The 23,392-nt window shown below is 39.3% G+C and overlaps 1 protein-coding gene across 8 annotated transcripts in view; it reads left to right on the top strand.

Annotated features, from left to right (window-relative positions):
- ACACA (acetyl-CoA carboxylase alpha) overlaps positions 1-23,392 on the top strand; it is a 375,954-nt gene that overhangs the window by 107,804 nt on the left and 244,758 nt on the right. For all 8 annotated transcript variants that reach the window (XM_067020788.1, XM_067020791.1, XM_067020790.1 and 5 more), the window contains 9 exons: positions 161-267; positions 3,417-3,527; positions 9,553-9,762; positions 13,779-13,949; positions 15,165-15,326; positions 15,962-16,125; positions 19,768-19,918; positions 21,129-21,232; positions 23,255-23,336. In XM_067020788.1, the coding sequence (XP_066876889.1) occupies positions 161-267; positions 3,417-3,527; positions 9,553-9,762; positions 13,779-13,949; positions 15,165-15,326; positions 15,962-16,125; positions 19,768-19,918; positions 21,129-21,232; positions 23,255-23,336 (1,262 nt within the window). The remainder of the gene's footprint in view (positions 1-160; positions 268-3,416; positions 3,528-9,552; positions 9,763-13,778; positions 13,950-15,164; positions 15,327-15,961; positions 16,126-19,767; positions 19,919-21,128; positions 21,233-23,254; positions 23,337-23,392) is intronic.

Genomic DNA, 23,392 nt, shown 5'->3' on the forward strand with positions numbered 1-23,392 from the left:
CATGGGCCTGCATTTAATCTCTGGTTGGGAAACTTAAAATCCTGCAAGCTGTGTGGCACTGCCAAAAAAACAGTGGGGGGAAGTAAAGAAGGTATAAGCAGAAAATTGACAAGAACAGAAGCTTTTTTAGCTGCTTTTAAGTCACTGTTATCTATTGCAGGTCTTTGTGTGGACTGGCACGAAAATGATTTTTCAAAACGTATCTTAAATGTTCCTCAGGAACTATATGAAAAAGGTTGTGTGAAGGATGTGGATGATGGGCTGAAGGTAAGTTACTAACTCTAGGGAGTGATGTTTTTCAACAGACCACTTATAGTCCCAAATACAGGGATTTGGAGCCTGGTTCATGATATACACCCATGATGGCATTAGGGTTGTAAGACCAGGAGGTATAGTTTATAGAATGAGGAAGTGACCTATGTTTCACAAAAATAATTTAAATTTGTTTTGAAGCAAGCAGTTCACCTGGACAGAACATTTCTTAGGTGGTTAAATCAGAGCTTTAAGGAGGTTCTGATTCTATTCTCTACCACCTGTTAGTATTTATGTGCATGTGGGGAGAGTTGGGGGCAAACACTTTTTGCCCTACTTGAGTTCAGAACTAAGAAGCCAGGCAGAGAGACATCAAAATGTCAGCTTTATTATGAATAGAGATGATGGTGAAAATGGTTTAAGTGTGTAGCAACAATCAGATTCGTAAACTGAATGTCAGTTAAGCAGGCTCGCTCGCTGGTTACTGGTGGTGTGAATAACCACAGAGGCAGAGCTTTTGCCATTCAGTTTATTGTATGACTGAGAGCTGGCAAAGAGCATATGTTCTGTGTAGTGGGCTGATCCCAAAGGGGAAAAGGCTGAGCTATACATGCTCAGTTTCTCCTTCTGAACTGACCAATCACAGAATTCATTCTTTTTCCCTTGGGGAGGAATGAGGGAGGGAGCTGATAGAGGCTGAAACTATTACTCTAATTATTGTCTGTCCATGTAGAAACACGAACCCAAGCAAAAGGAGGTCGGCTCTCTAACATTACTTTTTCTTTCTTCATAGTTCTCTCCAGTTTGTTCCCCTTTCACTTTTTAATTAGTTGGAAGTGTCAGCTGTGCCTCCAAGGAGATAATGAAAGAGGCTATATTTTAGAAAAACACACTACTCTTGTTTGACTTCTATGTTATAAATTCAGGAGGAACATTGAATGCTCAACTAATTTTGCTCTGTTGTTTGCATTTCAAGTTAAGCATCCTGTAATCTCCTTAATAAGAAGAATTAATATTTCTAATTGAATTGCTAATGCTATGTTCTGTTTGCTATAATTTGCAAAAGAGTAGAAGCCCTTTGTAGGGAATTAGCTATTTTGCTTATCAGTTATTTTTTTCCTGGTTATAAACATAAAATTTTCTGGTAGAAAATTTGGAAAGTAAGAAAAGAGATGATAAAACCCATAAGCCTACCATCCAAAGATAAGTCTTGTTAACATATTCATATATTTTCTTCCAGCCTTTTTTGATTCATAGATTCATATAATGATAATCTTTATTAGTCGATTCCCATAACTATAATTATTATGATAATTGTAAAATTAGGGTCTTACTATATACATTGTTTTGGTAATCCTGGGTTTTTTTCTACCTATACATAAGCATTTTCCTCGTGGCATTAAAATTCTTCTAAAATATTTTAAATGGATGACCTCTGCCTAGAGTTTTATATATTTTTAAAAGGCCTGCCTTTTTCTTATATCATGTGGGCTACCCTATTTTTTTTATAATGTTTTTAAAAATTTATTTATTTTATGTATTTATTATTATTATTTTTTAGCTGCGTTTGGTCTTCGTTGCTGCGCACGGGCTTTCTCTAGTTGTAGCGAGTGGGGGCCACTCTTTGTTGTGGTGCATGGGCTTCTCATTGCAGTATCTTCTCTTGTTGCAGAGCCCAGGCTCTAGGTGCATGGGCTTCAGTAGTTGTGGCACGTGGGCTCAGTAGCTGTGGCTCGTGGGCTCTAGAGTGCAGGCTCAGTAGTTGTGGCGCACGAGCTTAGTTGCTCCATGGCATGTGGGATCGTCCCAGTCCAGGGCTCGAACCTGTGTCCCCTGCATTGGCAAGCAGATTCTTAACCACTGTGCCACCAGGGAAGCCCCCTCCTATTTTTTATAAAGTCTTTCTCACAACTCTGGCTGTTTCTTCATTTATCACCCAGTGATTGAGTTCATCATGCTAATTTTGTTTATAAGCATAGAAGTGAATAGTTAAGAGAGTTTAGAAGAGATGGGACTGTGAGTGAAGGATTTTCATGCCTAATCTACTGACAAAAATTAAAATGTGAAATGGTCTTTTTCTGGTGACCCGTTTTTTAGATATTGTTACAATGTAAACCGTGAAAGACTGGAATGTTTTGACAAAGGAATGACTCAGTTATTTTAAACTTTTAATTAACTTTTCCCCAATTTACTTTCTGCCTTAACTATAATATGGACATCTTCCATATCATTGCATGTAAAGGCTACCTCATTCCTTTAATAATTGCATAGTAGTCTAGTAAATAGGTATATCTTGATTTACCTGGCTCCTTACTTAATGGATATATAATTAAATATTCAAAAAGTTTTGGGATCATAACCTGATCATTATAAAATACTGTAAATGTGAAAAGCACATTTAGAGCATGTGTTGAAAATAAGTTTTCTGACTCCTTTCATTAATATTTTGGTATCTTGTTATTTTTATCTTTATCAAAAAGTTGAGTGAGAAAAATTTCTGGATATGTGAGAATCCTGATTTGTTGAGTCTTATATGTTGTCAGAGGGTCAGAAGCTATGCTGAGGCCATCAGCTTATAATAATTGAACTGTGTATGTCTTTTTGTCTTTTTTTTAAATAAAAATTATGGAATAAAGACAGAAAGTGTATACTCTGGTAACTTGAAAATAAAATAAAAATTATGGGTAATAGACAAATTCTTGCATCTTATGAGAAATTCTAATAATACAGAAATATATACAGTAAAAAGTGAAAGTTTATATCTACTCATCTTCCTTTTATAAATCATCACTGGTGGATTTTCTAGACTTGTTTTTTTTATACTTACATATATGTAAGTATGTGAATGCATACATAATTATACATATAGTTTTACTTTGTTTTTGACCTATATGGTATTATCTTAGATTGAACCATACAAAATTGCCAACATTCAACCATTTTTTTACCTACCAAAAAAAAGCAGTTTCTTCTTGTTCAACCCAATAGTACAAATACTATTCAGGTACTATTTTTTTTCCCACCTAATTATATATCTTCACGATCTTTCTATTTTGCTATATATAGACCTACCAAATGACAGCATTTTTAAAGGGAGAAAATGCCAGTTTTCTCCTTCCCTACTAATACCATTCTCACTTCCATTCTCCTCTTTCTTCTTGAAGGCAGCAGAGGAAGTTGGATATCCAGTAATGATCAAGGCCTCAGAAGGAGGAGGAGGGAAGGGAATCAGAAAAGTCAACAATGCAGATGACTTCCCTAACCTCTTCAGACAGGTAGAGTACAAGCTGTCATTATTTATTGGAACTAACATGTATATCAGAGATGCATGTAATTTGGATGTCCAGAAAATATTTAGATTTTTTTTTGTCTACAGCTAATCTTGTCTTTCTTTCTAGCCTCTACCTGCTTATTCGCAGGGGAAAAGAATTAATAAAATGTCCAGTCCAATTTAAGGTTTTATTCATTTAGGTAATTCAAGCAGTAGAGTTATTCTGTCTTACATAAAATAGCTCAGTTTCTCAGATAGCTCTTCTGCATATGGTTTGTGTGGCTCATAGGAACTCATAGTAACAAGCAAGAGTCAGTACCTTTCTACATTTTTGTGCCCCTCTTCTGCTGGCACTTTAGACAATGTATGTGACATGGTTAATTCCTGATCTGGATGCTCTTGGCCTGGCCTCACTCAAGCTCTTTGATTGACTTCACCTCACTTCAGTTCAAATTGGCTGCAGGCTCCCGAGTTTCTGTCATGTGTTTTGGCCCAGCAGTCTACAATACCATGGCCTGTACTGCATGGCCACCACCCCTGGCACAGGGACCCTGTGGCAGGCCCATGTTCTATGAGAACAAAGGGTGGCTCAGGAAAGTGAAACCTAGGATCTCTCTCTGCCTAATCCTCTGATTTGCAGCCAAGGATGTGGCCATACTACAAGTTGGCTGTGGAGGCCAAGGAAATGATTTCTTTTCAGAATCTTAGAGAAAAGAATCAGACGACAGGAGTCTCTTTTTCCTGCCCTCAAAGTTACTCTTACATACTTGACTCACTTCTTTTTTTCTTCTACCAATACCCAGAAAAAGAAGAGGCAGAAAAAGGAAAATTGGGATACCTTCTGGCCTTTTAACTTTCCTAGCTTCCCATTTTTTCTTATTTTTCCGAGCATCTTTTACTTTGTACCGTCTTTTACTAGTACCCCTAGCCGCATATTATTTGCCCCCCCCCCTTTTTTTTTTCTTTTTGCGTTACGCGGGTCTCTCACTGCGTTACGTGGCCTCTCCCGTTGCGGAGCACAGGCCCCAGACGCGCAGGCTCAGCGGCCATGGCTCACGGGCCCAGCCGCTCTGTGGCATGTGGGATCTTCCCGGACCGGGGCACGAACCCGTGTCCCCTGCATCGGCAGGTGGACTCTCAACCACTGAGCCACCAGGGAAGCCCCCCCTTTTTTTTTTTAACCATTCAGCACCAAACTTCTTGCTTCATTGTCGTGAGCTAAAGAGAAAAACTCTGTGAGCTGGGTCTTCCATGATATGATATACTAGACAAAGAAAGTGATAAAGGTATTGTTTTGCTGCATTATCCTATTTTGAGTGTCAGTATTTGAATATTACCTGTCATTTACTTTATATTCCTTCTGTAATAATTCTAATTTCATAAGCAGGTCAGTGCCTCATGTTAATTTTTTAAAATGTTAACTCCTTTAGATAATTCAAAATAACTTGTTACTGTGGAATCAAGTAGTTGAAATATCTAGAATACTAAGATTAGGAAGTTTTATGTAAAAGTCCTTATGTTCCAATAATGATTAACTAAGTAACTCAAATCAGTCCTCCCACTGAGAGCAAACTAGAAAAGGTGGCTAAATTAAAAAAAACAATCTGTTTTAAGGCACTAGAGATCTTTCAAGGCAATGAAGAATTTGGGAGCTAAGATATAGGGGAAGAATGAAACCCAGAGAGGTCTCATGTTTGAGGCCATTTTTTCCCTAGAGATATCCTTTAGTTTGAGAAGAAGTAGTTGAAAAGCTGATTAGAGTTTTCAACAGTCTTATAAGACTAAAAGGACAAAACTTAGACTGTAGGGTTTGCTGAGGAGGGTTCCCTGGGAAACCTCCCACATTTTAGGTTGGGATCTTGAAGGAGTAAGAATGAACTAGAAATAGACCAGTTCTCAAAGGGACTAAATCTCAGCTTCAGAATGCTCAACTCTTGATTACAGCATGGTGTTCTAGGGTAGCTAGCGTCCCTAGCCACCAGCAGGAAGCAAATATAAATTCTTAGCCAATTAAAAATAAGCAGGCAGGGCTTCCCTGGTGGCGTAGTGGTTGAGAGCCCGCCTGCCGATGCAGGGGACATGGGTTCGTGCCCTGGTCTGGGAAGATCCCACATGCCGCGGAGCGGCTGGGCCTGTGAGCCATGGCCGCTGAGCCTGCACATCCGGAGCCTGTGCTCTGCAACGGGAGAGGCCACAACAGTGAGAGGCCAGCGTACCGCAAAAAAAAAAAAAAAAAAAAAAAAAGCAGACATCACAACATTATAAATCAACTATACTTCAATAAAATAAATTTAAAAAATAAGCATATCAAATTATGTGATTGAAAATCAAGAAAAATAAAAGCCAATAGAAACAGACCCACAGAGGGTTTAGATAATGGATCCATCAGACAAGGACTTTAAAGTAACTATATTTAATGTATTCAAAGAAATTAAAGATAAGATTGAGAATTTTGGCAGACAACTCTAAAGAAGAAGCAAATGAAAATTTAAAGAAGAAGAAACTATAAAGAGGAAGCAAATGAAAATTCTAGAACTGAAAATGCAATAACTAAAATTAAGTCAATAGAGGAGTTTAATGGCATATTAGATGCAGTTGAAGAGAGAATTAGTGACTGGATGATAGGTCAGAAGAAAATTCAGACTGAAGCATGAAGAGACGAAAAGGATGAAAAATACAGAAAAGAGCATGTGAGAGAGTATTTGCAAAGATGACCATGATAACTCCTCCTATCCCTATATACACACCTTTTTATAGTATGATTTTGCCTTCTTCCCATCAAGAAATAGAGTCTTTTTTTCCCCACCCTTTGAATTTTGGTTGGCCTTGTGACTTGGGTTGACTAATAGAATGTGGTAGAAATGGTGTAGAAGTTCCAAAGCCTAAACTGCAAGTGGTCTTGTAGTTTCTGCCTTTGCCCTTTTGGAATGAGCCTTAGACTTGCCTTGTGAAAAGCCCAATTTAGCCTTCTGGAAAAGAGAGGCCACACAAAGCAGAGATGAATTATCCCAACTGAGGCTTCCTAGACCTGACAGTCACCAGCACCTTTGAGACATGTAAGTGAGGCCACGTTAGACCATCCAACCCCAGTCAAGTTGCCAGATGACTAACTACATGAGTGGCTCCAAGCCAAGATCAGCAGAAAAACTGCCCAACTGAGCCCAGCTCAAATTGCTGTGAGCAAATAAAAAAAAAAAAATTTCATCGTCCTAAGTCACTAAATTTTTGGTGGTTTGTTAGGCATCAATGGATAACTGACCCAGAAATTTATACCTAAAGGTATATTACTGCCCTTACAAAAAAGTAAAATATGTGGCATTGGCTTTGAGACTGGCTAATAGGTGGAGGCTGGAAAAATGGTAAGGAGGTTGTTAATGAAGGCTGGAAGAATGGTGAACAAACTTTTAGTGCAGGATGAAAAAGCAGTGAGGGAAAAGGTAACCCATGTTCTCTAATGATGGAACAATTACCTGAGGTAACTTGGAAGGTAGAGACTGCTGTATTTAGTGAACTTGTAGACCTAGTTAAGGAGATCTTTTTAGATAAAGTGTTAACAGTATCTGTTGAATACTTTTGGTGCTTTTGCTAAGGAACTATAAAGAGGGATGAACTAAAGAAGGTGTTTCAAACTTGTTGAGTTTGAAAATAGAACTGTTTCTCATTCCCAATCTCTCCAGCTGGCAAAAGATTTTCCAAGTAAAAAATGACTTCAGAGTAAAGACCAAATCAAGAGTGCCTGGGAGATCCTTTAAGACCTCAGAAATATTTAAGACAGTACCTGGTAGATTACTCTGTCAGCTAGAAAAAAAGGGCTTCTACGAATTTTAAAGATGTTGTCCCACAGCAGCTTGACAAGCCTGAGGTACAGAGAGGTCTGTGCAGAAAAGTTATGGATATGTTTTTGGCGCAAGTAGTGAATTTCCAATACGATTCATAGGAAAACCACAAAGTTTTTGAGAGACTTCTGTTGATAAATGCACCAAAGGGACTAAAGGGACAGAGACAGTTCAGACTTCAAAGAGGCCTCTGGAACTTCGATTTTCTATGAATAGGAAGCAGACTGAAAAAGTTGTTCAGCTGTAAACATTAGTAATTTCTAATAATAAAGAGATTTTTCAGATTGTAGAGCCAGGAGTCCAGAGGGCAGCTAAGAGCAGAGGGGAGCCATGGATTAGGAAACCACTCACAGGGAGCAGAACAAGACCATAGTAAAAAACAAAGCAAACAACAAAAAAAATTCCGTGCCCCTGGAGTAAGGGAACCTCACAACATCTGCCCATCTGGATTTCAGAATTGTTGTGGACCAGTGACTGCTATGTACCTCCTGTCCTTTCTTCTTTGAATAGGAGTATCTTTTACAGTTATTCTCTCCCCATCTCATCATTAAATGTTGGGGGTGTTGGGGGCAGATAACTTGTCTTTTTAGTTCCCAGATCTTTGGATCAAGAGCACCTGAGGAGCTGCACCCAAGGAGTCTCTTTTGCTTGTGGACATGACTTATGAGAAAATGGACCTCAAGCCTGATGCCATGATTGGATGACTTTGGGGGTCTTGGGAGGGGGTGAGTCTATTTTGCATGTGGGAGGTATGTGAATTATTGTGGCCAGAGGGCGGACCATAGTAGATTGTTTGCAGCGATGGCCGCAATAACCTCTGCTGTTCTTGAATGTATATCCTTTTGCAATGTGACTTTGCCTTTCCTCATATTAAGAGGTGGCATCTCTTTTCCCACCCCTTGAATCTTAGCTGGCCTTGTGGCTTGCTTAAACCATTAGAATGTGGCCAAAGTGGTATTGTGTAAGTTCTAGAGGCTAGTGCTTGTGAAGCCTTGCAGCTTCTGCCCTCACCCTCTTCTTGGAACACTGCATTGAAGAAGCCTGGTCTAGCCTACTGGAGGATGGAGGCCACATGCAATAGCGATGAGCTGTTCCAGTCAAGGCTCTGTAGACCTACTGGCCAACAGTGAGCACAAGTCAGCAGACATTTGAATGAGACCATTCAGCCCCACTTGAGCCACCAGATGATGATATGCACATGAATGACTGTAGCAAGACCAGAAGAACTGCCCAGATGAGCACAGCATCATGAGCAAATAAAATGGTTGGTGTCCTAAGCAAGCCACTGAGTTTTGAGGTAACTTGTTATATAGCAAAACAAAGCATAAGAAATACAGAGCATAAAAGACAGTGAAATGATCTAACGTGTACTTTGAGTCTCAGAGGAGAATAGAGAGAAAATGGAGCAAAAACAATGTTTGAAGAAATCATGGAGCAGAAGCAATATTTGAAGAGACAATGGCTAAGAATTTCCTGAAAAGATACTAAGCACAGATTCAAAAAACACTATGAGCCCTGCAAGGAGAAGTACAGAGAAAACCATATCTAAGTTTATCAGAGTAAATCTGCCACTCCACTCCCCTAAAAAGACAGAGAAAAGAGAAAATGCTAAAGCAGCCTGGAAAAAAAGATTACTTTCAAAGGAGTAACAGTAAGATTGATAGCTGACATCTCAGGAGAAACAGTGGAAACCAGAAAACATTGCGATATCTTTAAAGTACTGAAAGAAAATAATTGCTAGTGTAGAGTTCTGTATCTAGTGACAGTGTGCTTCAAAACTGAAGATGAAAGTCCTTTGACTACAACAATACTGTATATAATGTAACGTGAACCAGGAAAGTATCTAGTCTAGAACAAGTTGTACATTTGGTTGTTTGGAATTGATGTCAGTATTTTGCCCTTTTATGGAATTTGTGTGTGTGTGTTTTCAAAATATTTGTTCTTTGCCCTTGTAACACACTGGATGTTCATACATTTTTGTATTTATCAATTAATATTGGTTATATAACTAAGAATGCAGTATCTTTAAGAAGGATGAGAGCATGAACTATATTTTATTTATTTTTGTATTTCTAATGATTAACATGGTCCCTGACACTTCTAGGCATCTGCCTGTTGAAATGGAAGGAGCTTATCAAGATAGAAAAAGTGCTTACCACTTAAGAATTTGTTCTATTTCCTTTTCTAATATAGGTTCAAGCTGAAGTCCCTGGATCTCCTATCTTTGTGATGAGACTAGCCAAACAATCTCGTCATCTGGAGGTGCAGATCTTAGCAGATCAGTATGGCAACGCTATCTCTTTGTTTGGTCGCGATTGCTCTGTACAGCGTAGGCATCAGAAGATTATTGAAGAGGCACCTGCTGCTATTGCAACTCCAGCAGTATTTGAGCATATGGAACAGGTATGTATATGAAAAGCTCTAATTTTTGTTTTCTTACACAGAATTACTACTCATTTATTTCATATGCCAATCTGAGAATAGTGGAATTTCAAGCAGTGGTTCTGGATAACTGATAAGATTATATCCTTTTCCTAGACGAAAAATGAAATAAAAATTCTGCTATTCTCCCTCTAGTAGAGATACCAGTGAACACTTCAAACTCTAAATTAGTTAACGCTTTTGACAAAAAATCAGTGTACTATTTTGAGTAGGGATAATGAGAAATATTTTGGGATTTTTAAATCTTATTGTCTGGTTCTTTAACAAGCTCATGATAAGCAGGTAGTTGCATTTTCTAGATTGATTATCATTTAGTCTTCAGATGAATTGGTTCAAGTCCATTGTCTCTTAAAAGTTCCTCTAAGTATCTTTAAAATTTACATAGTCTATATTTCTATATGGAAAATAATCTCTCAGCAGTTTTACAGGGTCCCTTGGAAATAGTTGTAGTTTAGGTGTCTGAACATGGTCTTTTCTGGAACCTTGACTCAATCTTCATCTTACTGGAGATATGTTTTCCATCTTTTTTCTCCCTGATTCCAAAGAAGCTGAACATATGGTCGTCTGTGTTTTAAGTTTAATTTCTGTGTGTGTGTGTGTGTGTGTATGTGTGTGTGTGTGTATTAAGATTAATTCTTTTTTAAAAAAGTTTATTTATTTAATTAATTTATTATTTTGGCTGCCTTTGGTCTTTGTTGCTGCACATGGGCTTTCTCTAGTTGTGGCGAGCGGGGCTACTCTTCTTTGCGGTGCGTGGGCTTCTCATTGCAGTGGCTTCTCTTGTTGCAGAGCATGGGCTCTAGGCGCATGGGCTTCAGTAGTTGTGGCACGCAGGCTTCAGTAGTTGTGTCTCACAGGCTCTAGAGCACAGGCTCAGTAGTTGTGGTGCACGGGCTTAGTTGCTCTGCGGCATGTGGGATCTTCCCAGACCAGGGCTCGAACCTCTGTTCCTTGCATTGGCAGGTATATTCTTAACCACTGCGCCACCAGGGAAGCCCAAGATTGATTCTTTAACTACTGTAGTAAAGAAGCCTCCAAAATACAGTGGCTTAAACAAGGTGCAAGTTCTGTTTCTCTCTCTCATCATAGTTCAGAGATGAGCTGGTGCCAGGGACCCCGGTTTACTGCTTTGCTATTACTAGGACGGGAGTCAGCAAACTACAACTAGCAGGCCAAACCAACCTGCCACCTGTTTTTGTAAATAAAAAAATTTTTTTAAAAAATATTTATTTATTTAACTTTTGGCTGTGATGAGTCTTCATTGCTGCACGTGGGCTTTCTCTAGTTGTGTCGAGTGGAGGCTGCTCTTTGTTGCGGTGCGCAGGCTCCTCATTGCAATGGCCTCTCCTGTTGTGGAGCATGGGCTCTGGGCACGTGATCTTCAGCAGTTGCAGCATGTGGGCTCAGTAGTTGTGGCTTGCAGGCTCTAGAGCGCAGGCTCAGTAGCTGTGGTGCTCGGGCTCAGTTGCTCCCTGGCATGTGGGATCTTCCTGGACCAGGGATCGAACCCATGTCCCCAGCACTGGCAGGCGGATTCTCAACAACTGCGCCACCAGGGGAGTCCCTGTAAATAAAATTTTATTGGAACACGGCATGCTAATTTATTTATGTATTATCTATGGCTGCCTTATCACTGCAGTGACAAAGTTGAGTAGTTGTGACAGAGACTATATGGTCCACACAGCTGAAAATAATTATTATCTGGCCTTTACTGAAAAAGTTTGCCAGCCCTTGTCCTAGAGTGTCATTACCTTATGATTAGAGCTAGCTTGCAAGAATATGTTCACACTGTAGCCTGTGGGAGGGGGAAAGAGAGGACTGGAAGGCAAGCATATAAAAATATGAGCCAGAAGTCACACATATTACTTCTGCTCACTTTTTACTGGACAAAATTCAGTTACACAATCACACCTAGCTGCAAGGGATGTTAGGAATTGTAGTCACTGGCTGGGTGGCCATATGCTCAGCTGAAATTCAGGAGATTTTATTACTAAATGGATGACAGAATGAAAAATTACTGGAGGGCATTTAACAATCTGTGTCTGCTCCTCTGGTAGGATAATGGGTATTATCCTTTCATACCCTTTTTGTCACTCTTGGAACATTCTTAGCCTTTCCCCAAAGAAGATGGCCCAAAGTCCCACCTAGTTATTATTTTCAGCCCTAAGTCCAACTCTCTAGGTTAATGTACAGTCCTCTCTGTTATATGTACTTGTGGCTTTGTATGGGCCAGTGACCTAGAATACAAGTTACCTACCCCTTGTGATTCCTCCTTTCGCCATGTACAGTGGTGGAGTAGGAACAGGATAACTCCGATTTGGAAAAAAGAAGAATGAAAAATAGGCAATAATCACTGATCCATAGCAGTTATCAAATTCTTCTAGGTAGGAATTGTGATTTCCTGTCATGTGGTGGAGTAATACCTCAATTAGCCCTCTGGCTGCCCCTGGTTCTGCTCTCTGGAGGTAAATTCTTTGCCCGGCATCCCTCAAGGCACCGTTTAAGGCCTTTTTCTCTGGGAAGTTCTTCCTTGTTCACGGTCCTCTATGATTGAGCTTTGGAGACCATGCTTTCTTTGGCAGAGCTTTCACCACTCACTTCCTGCTGGTGCAGGGTTGGGGCCACAAAGATGACTGTGCTTATCAATCATGGGTTTTGAAAGCCAGATTTGTGGTTTGTTTAGAAATACAATTCCTTCAAAACTTAGTAAGTTTCTGGACTCTGCTTCTATTCAGCTTCAGGTAGGAGTAACCACACTCAAGATTTCTGGACATAGTAACTTTTTCTCTTTATTTACTTCCTTCTGTGTTCAGCCCTCTTTCTCTCCTCAATTCAGTACTGACTACCTTGAGGCCAGCTGATCATAAAGCAGCCCCCTTGACCTGATCTTTGGCACTGGGTTGTTTCAGGGTGAGAATCTAATCTTCTGGTTTGGGGATACAAAGGCATTTGTTTTTTTTCACATTCTGACTTTTTCTAACCACTTTTCTTAGGGCTTAGTTGGTGTTTTGTCCACATTCCAAGTTATTGTAGGAGACAGTTTACCAAATGTTTTCTTATGCCTAACAGAGAGGCCACCAGTTTTCCGGTCTGCAGTATTTGTTTCCTTGAGAGCTGCTACACTGTTGTTAAGTCAGCATCACATGCTTTAATTTTTTTAAATATCAGCATCCTACCTGAATTTAATAGGTTCTGTATTGATTAGGGTACAGGTTAAGCTATTGTAATAAAGAGATCCAAAAAAATACAACCACGCAATGGGATAGATGCTTATTTTTCCTTCCAATCATAATCTGAGGTGATCTCTTCAGGACCAGTAAGACCATTCTGCTCCATGAGACCATCTTAGGATTCAGGTTCTTTCTGTTTTGTTTTGTCATTCTTAGTATGTTCTCATCTGCTTGGTGAAATGGGCTTGCACTGTCATGACCATGTTCTAGTCCATAGAAGGGGAAAATTCAGGAATAGAGGACAAGCAATTCCTTTTCAAAGCATGATTCAGGGATTATGCATATCACTCACCAATGCTGACGTTGTATTGGTTAAAACTTAGTCACTTGCTTTAAGAGAGGGTGGGAAAAAAAAAAGAGAGAGGGTGGAAAATCTAGTCTCTAGCTGGACTGCCATGTTTCTAGGAAGAATTTCTCGTATTCTAGGAAGAATACTAGAAATACTAGGAACAAGGGTACAATGCAGAATCTCCCATGGTGTTTTATTTTGCTTGTGTGTGCTTATGCCTGATAGGGTGGGGTTGCCTATGACCCAAGTGAAAACCACTGTCTTCACTCACCTTTGAGCTGAGTTTGTCTTCCATGTGCAGGAATCTTGTGTAATAATCGAGAGGGTGAAATTCACTCTCACATGGCTGAAAGCCTTTATAAACACTGGCTCTTTGAGAGGGAGAAGCTATAGATAAGTAGTAGCCCATCAGCTGGACAAGGTGACATACTTATTTTGCCTTATCTTTCTTCTTTGAGTGTGCGGTGAAACTTGCCAAAATGGTTGGTTATGTGAGTGCTGGGACTGTGGAATACCTCTACAGCCAGGATGGCAGCTTCTACTTTCTGGAACTGAACCCTCGGCTACAGGTGGAGCACCCTTGTACAGAGATGGTGGCCGATGTCAACCTCCCTGCGGCACAGCTCCAGGTGAGTCACCCTGCTCTTGATCAGAGAGTTGCTTACAGAAGTTTGGAATGTCAGAGATGCCTGCAAAACTGGTTCAACCAGCATCTGATAAGAGAAAACGCCTCTAATCTGAGTCTTGTGTAATGTTCATCTCTTGCACTCTATGGCTTGGGATGTGTGGGTTGGTTTTCCTGCTATGGTACAAATCTAGAAATATGATTATGTTTTAGCCAGACACATCTGATATAAAATGTCATATATCAGAAAGAAACTTCACAAATAATATGCTTTACTCAGTTGTTTAAATTATAGGAAACCTTACAAACATCGTAATTGTCCTCTACTCCTTTTCCCTAGTGTTCTAAATTGAAGCAATTCTGTCTTAGAGTGGTGGCTGAGGTTATTCATGGCAAGCGTGTGGCAGCACACATTTATTTTTATAATGTTTAAAGTGCTGGCTGTCAATATTATTTTCTCCATTCAGCCCAGGAAACAAATGCTATGGGAAGCAGTAATAGTTCATGATGAAGTTTGATATTATTTGTAAATAACATATTCTTTGCCCACATTGGGAACCCCTTCTGGTCCCCAGTGGTCCCTATTAAGGAACCCAGTAAATAAAGATTTATATACTTTCTCCAGTGGTTTGTGGCGATAATTATGAAGTAATTATGACATAGTTAGGACTTTTTAGCTGTCTGAACTTGGAGAGCCACTGACACTGACTCTTCCCTTGGATATTTTCATTCTGATCCCTTGATGGGGAAATGACAATTAGAGGGAAGCTCATATCTATTGCATTAGGGATTTGGGGACTTTTTAAGGAGTGGGGAGTATTTAACAACTTACGTGTGTTTTGTTTCAAGTAACTTAGAGTCACCTATTCAATGATGTAGGATGCAGGCTATAAAAATAGGGTGTTTTAGGGCTGGCGCGGTGGTTGAGAATCCGCCTGCCGATGCAGGGGACATGGGTTCGTGCCTCGGTCAGGGAAGATCCCACATGCTGCGGAGCGGCTGGGCCCGTGAGCCATGGCCGCTGGGCCTGCGCATCCGGAGCCTGTGCTCAGCAACAGGAGAGGCCACAACAGTGAGATGCCCGTGTACTGCAAAAAAAAAAAAAAAAAAAAAAAGAGTGTTTTAGGTGGTGACTACTGAAATGAGAAATCTCATAGCTTCCACATTTTAAGGCAAGTAACTGTGAAAAATGAGTGATGTGTGTTTTATTACCTTTCAGATTGCCATGGGGATCCCTTTGTACAGAATCAAGGATATCCGTATGATGTATGGGGTATCTCCCTGGGGTGATGCTCCCATTGATTTTGAAAATTCTGCTCATGTTCCTTGCCCAAGGGGCCATGTTATTGCTGCTCGGATCACTAGTGAAAATCCAGATGAGGTAACCCATCACTTAAAAGGTTTACACTTTTTTTTTCCCTGTGAACTTTAATATTAAGATGCTATCTGAGGGCATATCTGAAATATCTTGGTATTTCCTCTGGAGATGGAAATTCATAGAGGCTTCATCAGAGCAGACAAATAAGTAATCACTGTTCCATTGGTCATTTAGACCTATTTAGTCACTGTAGAGTCCTCAGTGGGTCCGTAGCACTGGACATTGGCTCACAAGCCTTTATGATTTTTGTGTATCATTTCTGCTTTTGTGTGTGTGTGATTACACAGAACCTGAACAATGAGTATATGAACATTCTCTTCCTTGGACATATAATATCATCTCATATTCTTCATTCTCTAGCAGGGTTTTTTTTTTATTTAAAAATTTATTGCATGTAGTTAATTTACAATATTACATTAGTTTCAGGTATACAGCATAGTCATTCAGTATACTCCATTTTAAGTTATTATAAAGTACTGACTATAGTCCCTGTGCTGTACAATACTCCTGTAGTTTATTTATTTTATATATAGTGGTTTGTACTTCTTAATCCTCTACCCCTATATTTCCTTTCCTTCCTTCCCTCTCCCTCTTGTTAACCACGTGTTTGTTCTCTGTATCTGTGAATCTTCTAAAAGGGTTTTAAGCCCAGCTCAGGAACAGTTCAGGAACTGAATTTCCGCAGCAATAAGAACGTTTGGGGCTATTTCAGTGTTGCTGCTGCAGGGGGACTTCATGAATTTGCTGATTCTCAGTTCGGTCACTGCTTTTCCTGGGGAGAAAACCGAGAGGAAGCAATTTCGTGAGTATAATAGCATTTGATTGCATTTCAGAGAATAAACTTGTGCTAATCTTCAATGAAGGGGTGAGCATGGGAATGGGAATCATGTATTGCTATAAAAGTACTAATATGAATAACCTTCTTGAAGAAATATATCTTTGACTGTACTTACATTCATGTTGTATTAAATTTATTCAGTGTTTGGCAGATGTTTTTCTGTCTGTTGCCCTGAGCCTTTTCTAGTATTTTTGCTTTCATTGTTTTTAATAAACTTATAAAATTGATTGCTTTAAAGATATCATATTTTACTATAGAAATGGTGTTGTTATTTGGGGGTAGAGATAGATTCTTGTCCAAGAACTTGACATATGTCAGAGATAAGACCTGTTATTTGTCATCAGAATAAAGGTATAGCTGTAAATGTCCCGTAGCCATTTAAAATAATAAAATGAAACTGCTTATTATATGCAAAGGGCATAAGGAGACTGTCTACATTGCTTATATGAGAGACCTCAGTGAGCTATGAAATATACACACAGTGTATAATATATATCATACTTATATATATATCATAATATATATAATATATAATCATAATATATATCATACTTATAAGTATTAGTTAATATTCTATTGAGCGTAAACATTAAATATTTAATAGCAGTTTTGTTTGCCTGAAAAGTAGGGCTCTAGGAGGTAATTTTGACAGGTTAGATATTTTAGAAGATCTATCCAAAATTGATCTAGTTCTGTTTTTTAATTGTCTGTTTACTTGAACCAAGCATTTAATACTATTCCTTTGACCTTTAAACTGCACACATAGATTGTGTAATCAGTAAGTATTTATTAATAATGTTGGTTTTTAATAATGTTTTTAGAAGTTGGGAAATCTCAATTTTTCTCTATTTTGTCCTCTACAACTCTTCCCACTTATTCAAAACTATAAGTGGAGTTTTCAGAATTAAAGCAATGCTACCAGAAAAACCATCTGGTATAAAAGTTGCCTTTTTTTTTTTTTTCCTTCACAGTCCTATCCTGCTTTGCCAAAGTGAAGAAGGTTTACACTAGAGCTTGCAAATTGGTGGCTTTCCAACTAGTCACAGCCACAAATGTGTTTTGATTGTCTTGTAGGGTGTTAGTTTTTTTAAATTGCCAATATTTAAAAATTGGGAGATTGAAATAAATACATGGATTTCTGTCTTCTCTTAAAAAAAATGGGATGATGGTTGGTTTTATATTCCACTTGGCAAAAGTTAACTGAAGCTTTGTGTGACTGCTTCTTTTAGAAGAAACACGAACTCTCCAGTTCACACAGCTCCCATCCAGCCTGCCTCACTCATTTACATCCCCAGAGTGGCCGCTATTGATATTTAGGTTTCCAGTCCTGATTGGCACGCCACTGAGCATTCTCTACAGGACACGTCTTATGACCTGCTCCAAAAGCCTTGCTCCTTACTTCCTGACCTGCTGTGTACATTTCTCTACAGCGTAAAGCTGCCAGGTTAATGTTTAGCATATGAAAATTATGGTCTCTACAATAAGCTTGCCCCCCCCCCCCTTTTTTTTTTCTGGCCGCGCTTTGTGACATGCAGGATCTTAATTCCCCGACCAGGGATCGAACCCACAGCCCCCTGTAGTGGAGTCGCAGAGTCTTAACCACTGGACAAGGCAGGGAAGTCCCTAAACTTGCTTCTTAACACCATGCTAAAGTTCATTCTTCAGCTCAGAGTTTGTTTCTTCTTTCTTCATTATATTAGGTCTATATTCTTCTGTTTGGTGTTCATATTCTTCTCCACAATAGCCCCAACCCATATTTCCCGCAGACTGTAGTCTAAATACCATGAGAACAAGACCGTGTCTGTCTTGTTGCTGCTGTGTCCCCTGAACATAGTAAGCATTCAGTAGATGTTTGTTGAATGAACCGACTTGCCCCTCATTCCTGTCCTCATACCCTCTGCTTCAATCATAACATTCCCTGAACACAACCCCTAATTTATTTCCTTTTTCCCTTTGTTCTTGCTACTCCCTCTGTCCATCCATTCATTCACTCCATTCAACAAATATTTACTGAATATCTAATGGCTCTGACAATATAATGAGGATCAAGATAGGGTCTGTGCCCTTATGGAACTTTATGATCCAGAGTAAGAGAGGCAAATAAGCAATTGAACACAATGTAGGAAGTGCTATCTTCTTCCTACATTGATTGATAGTGGGATTACATAAAGGTTTTATAGGAGCGTAGAGCTGAGTCAGCTAACTCAGTCCAGAAAGGGTCAGGGAAGGTTTTGCAAAAGGAAGTGACATCTAGATTGATATACGAAATATGTATAGGAATAAGCCAGGCTGAGATAGGGCATAGAGAGGAGGGTGGAGGTGGGAAACAGAATAATGTTCTAGGCTGAGAACTCCTGGACCACTTGGAAGACTATTTCTGTCACAGTCATAATATAATCCCAGCTTAACTTTTATCCCATTTCAGATCCCACATTCTTTTTCTTTTTTTTAATTGAAGAATAGTTGATTTACAGTATTGTATTAGTTCAGGTGTACAGCAAAGCGATTCAGTTATATATATATGTTTTTTTCAGATTATTCTCCATTATAGGTAATTACAAGATATTGAATGTAGTTCCCCATGTTATTCAGTTAAAACATGTTGCTTATCTATTTTATGTATAGTAGTTTGTATCACTTAGTCTTATGTTCCTAATTTATCCCCCCCCCCTTTCCCCTTATGGTAACCATAAGTTTGTTTTCTATGTCAGATCTCACATTCTTTATGAAACCATAGGGAGGTGGATTTTCTCCCCTCTTAGAAACGCTCCACACTTTGCTTATATCTCTCTACTGGTATTTATGATATTATGTCATATATTTTTAAAGTGATTATTGTCTCCACATTCTCTCTCCCTTAAGAGTCTAGTATGTGTCTTGAGTCTGTGAGATGCATAATAAATATTTGTTGAAGTAGGGACCTGCCCTGTTCAGCATAACACTGGGCAGAAATATACAGGGAAAAACCCCATGGTATTTGAAATTTTGTTAAAGTTAGATCATGTAACACTTAATTGGAAAGTAATCAAAGTAATGAGCAAGTCATTCCACAGATGGCTAAAATGCAGCTTAAAAAAAACACCACTCTCACATGCAGTGTCAGGCTAATACCTGACTTTCCCCAGCCAGTTACCTCCATTGTATGGAAACCTTTAAATTAAGGTTTTAGTGTTTGTAAAAATTCACTGAACAGTATACTTAAGTATATTTTATTAAATGTAAACTTTACCTAAATAAAATAAAAAAGGTGTAAGGAGGGGAGAATTATGCCCTAATTCTAGTTAGCCAGCAATAAATGAATGGAATGATGGGAACAGGGAGAACTGGGTGGTTTGCAGATAATTTGTTCTGTATTCCATATAATGAAATGTATGTGATCTGCTGATGCTCTTATGGTAATATTAGTCAGACTCGTAAGTTTGCTGACTTCTTGAAAATTCTATCTGGAATGAGCACATATATATCTGCACCCTCATTTGTTCTTGGAACTGTCTGTCTTTTCCCCCGCCTCCTGAAACTCTAAAGGAATGAAACCGTTCTTGAAAATGATTGAAAAACACTAAAACATTTGTTGCTGAATCAGATCTGCTTCTATCCTTCTCCCAGAAACATGGTGGTGGCTTTGAAGGAACTATCTATCCGGGGCGACTTTCGAACTACAGTCGAATACCTGATCAAATTGTTGGAGACTGAAAGCTTTCAGATGAATAGAATTGACACTGGCTGGCTGGACAGACTGATAGCAGAAAAAGTACAGGTGTGTATTTCTCCACTTACACAAACAGCTTCTGGGATTGGGTTTTTATAGGCTTGTGGTGTGATCAGTCCATGCCGCTAGATAAAATTTATTTGATTCTAATCTGAATCGTTTTTGGTCTGTGGAAAAATCTAGGAGTCAGTGTGATTTTAGCACTGTAAGAGTTCTTGTACCTGTGTTTCACAGTCACTTTATAGGTTGTAGTATTACTTCCAAGGGTTTATTTGAAGAGAGGCACGCAGGGATTGAAATACTTTCTCTTTCCTCACTTGATGTTAAATCTGGTTCAGAGTTACCAACTTTTATATCTATCTACCAAGCACTGATGAGAGGGGCCTCATTTTAATCAACAGAAGTTACCCTTTGTTCCTGAATTGCTGGGCTAATATAAATTACTCAAGATTTTGTATAAAATTGTTAGATTCATGTAAATTAGCTGGAGGTCCAAATTTTGGTTATACACCATTTTTCTTTGAGATTATCAGTAGCCAAATCTTTGTACCTTTTGAAGTTTATTTGTGACAAAAGCTTGTTTTTGAGCTACTCTTCGATTGGCTCGTGGAAATCTTAGCGAGGGTGGAGGGAAAGGTGTTTTTCATCTCTATTCAAATGAGGCTTCTATTCAGATTCTAAAAATAAATGCGTTGTTGTCTCAAAAATCAGTTGGGGGCTTCCCTGGTAGCACAGTGGTTAAGAATCCGCCTGCCTATGCAGGGGACATGGGTTCAAGCCCTGATCCAGGAAGATCCTACATGCCTTGGAGCAACTAAGCCCATGTGCCACAACTACTGAGCCTGCGCTGTAGGGCCTGTGAGCCACAACTACTGAGCCCGCATACCACAACTACTGAGCCCGCGTACTGCAACTACTGAAGCCTGCACACCTAGAGCCTGTGCTCTGAAACAAGAGAAGCCACCACAATGAGAAGCCCACACACCACAATGCAGAGTAGCCCCTGCTCACCTCAACTAGAGAAAGCCCACGTGCATCAACGAAGACCCAATGCAGCCAAAAATCAATAAATAAAATAAATATTTTTTAAAATACTTAAAAAAAAGAGTAAATGTTAAAAAACAATCAGTTGGACAATAAGGATGGAGACTCTCAATGGTAGCTGATTCTTCACAGCACATTTGAGCCTGATTTAAATTGAGGGGCCATGGTGCCAAATGACCCTGCTTTTGATCAGCCCTCTTTTCCTTCTTTTCAGGCAGAACGACCTGACACCATGTTGGGAGTTGTGTGTGGGGCTCTCCACGTGGCAGATGTGAGCCTGCGGAATAGCATCTCCAACTTCCTTCACTCCTTAGAGAGGTAGGCTTTGCTTCTCATAGTCTGTGCAAGCTAACTAGTGGTCCTGAGTACAGGACTGAAGTTCAGAGGCCCATTTATTCTTCTCTCTGTTCTTGGCAGCTTGTGAGTGCTACTTGTTATTCACTGACCATGGAGGCAGGGGAGAGTAAGGATGTAGGGGTTTATGGCAAATGATTTTGGGGCTCTAAGGGCAGATTCTAGAAATTGGTTTATACCACAGTTAGAAGAGGTTGCTTTTTAAAAACTGGAGGGGCTTCCCTGGTGGCACAGTGGTTGAGTCCGCCTGCCGATGCAGGGGACACAGGTTCGTGCCCCGGTCCGGGAAGATCCCACATGCCGCAGAGCGGCTGGGCCTGTGAGCCATGGCCACTGAGCCTGTGCTTCCGGAGCCTGTGCTCCGAACAGGAGAGGCCACAGTAGTGAGAGGCCCGCGTAACGCAAAAACAAAACAAAACAAAACAAAAAACAAAAAACAAACCTGGAGTCCAGCTGAAGTAAACATTCTGTTCTGTACAAGCATCAAATCTGTCCAAGCCCTCGTGATGAAAATCTGGTGTTTTACTCTAGCAAGGAACCCTGAATATTTCATATATGACCTCTAAAATTTCAGGAATTAATAATTGAGGCTGATACTCAAGATGACCTCATGAGTCTTTCAAGTATGTGTGGGGCTAAACTCATTTCCAACACTGGTTCTGAAGACTGAGCTCTGCCTTTGAGTCCCTGGAGGAATTGTCCACAAGGCTGATCCTTTTATAGCACTTTAATCACAGGCACTTTAATTCTTTCTGTGTTGTTAGACTTACATCAGCTCCATTTTGAGGTGTCTGAAAGGAAGAAAAGAAACAAAATTTTAAAAATTGAACTGAGATTTCAGTTGTTCAAGTCTTACCATGAAAATCTTTCACTATGTTACACTTATGCACTAAAACCTTCATCAGCTCACATTTCCCTTCTGTATCAGATCTAAATCCCTCAGAGTGACTTCCAACTCCCTATATACTATGGCACCTTTTTACCACTCGAGCCATACTCATTTCTATTCTTCAACATGCAATCTCTAACCTAGTTAAATGGCTTCCCTACTGGTGTACAGATATGTCATATGTAATCTCTCCTCTATGAGCTCCCCTTACCTTTTTAACGTTACTTTAAATTTATTTTTTAAACTTGTGTTTTGAAATAATTTCAGACTTATAGAAGAATTGTGTGAATAATACAAAGAACTTCTATGTATTCTTTTTCCAGATTCACCCATTATTAACAACTTGCCTCACTTGCATTTTTACTCCCTCCTTTAATTATTATCAAAGTCTTTCTTGATAGTGTTTCTTTCCTTCCTTGGCAATGCCCTTCCCTTTCCCCTCCACCCAGCCATGGCCTACTGCCTTTTTTTTTTTTTTAAGACCCCAAATAAAATTCAGTTGATAGGGTTAGATGAGGGTTGATTGCACTGGATCTCTTCTCTTTTTTTAAGTTTTAATTTTATTTATTTTTAAGAACAGGTAATATATTCACATGGTTTAAAATTCAAAAGGCACAAAAAGGTATGTAGTGAAAGGTCTCCTTCTTACCTCTGTTCCCTGGCCACCCAGATTCCTTCCCTGTAGTCAACCCACGTTACCAGTTTTTGTCTGTAATCTTTCAGACATATGGTAAGTTATAGAAGCATATATATATAATATTTGTTTCTTCCTACCACCTATTTTTTTTTAAACACAAGTGGTAGCATACTCTGAAGCTGTCCTACACAGTTTCACTTGCTTTTTTCATTTAACAGTGTATTTTAGAGAGTATTTCATGTTAGTGCATAAAGGGCTTCATCTTTCTTTTTTAATGGCTGCATAATATTCCATTATATGGCTTTTTTGTAATTTATATATTAGTCCCTTACTGATGGTGGTCCTTTAGGTTGTTTTCAGTCTTAATATTCCAGGAAATGCTATAACTGATAACCTTTGAGATTCCCTTGTAAACTTTTAGAACTTTCTAGAAGTGTCTCTCACATTGTTGTTCTTTCAGGGGTCAAGTCCTTTCTGCTCATACACTTCTGAATACAGTAGATGTTGAACTTATCTATGAGGGAGTCAAGTATGTACTGAAGGTATGCTGAACGCCACTGAAGCCAACTTTGTACTTTTTGCCTCTCTCTTTGTCAAC

Source organism: Kogia breviceps, chromosome 19, assembly GCF_026419965.1.
Source record: "Kogia breviceps isolate mKogBre1 chromosome 19, mKogBre1 haplotype 1, whole genome shotgun sequence".
Lineage (NCBI taxonomy): Eukaryota > Metazoa > Chordata > Mammalia > Artiodactyla > Physeteridae > Kogia > Kogia breviceps.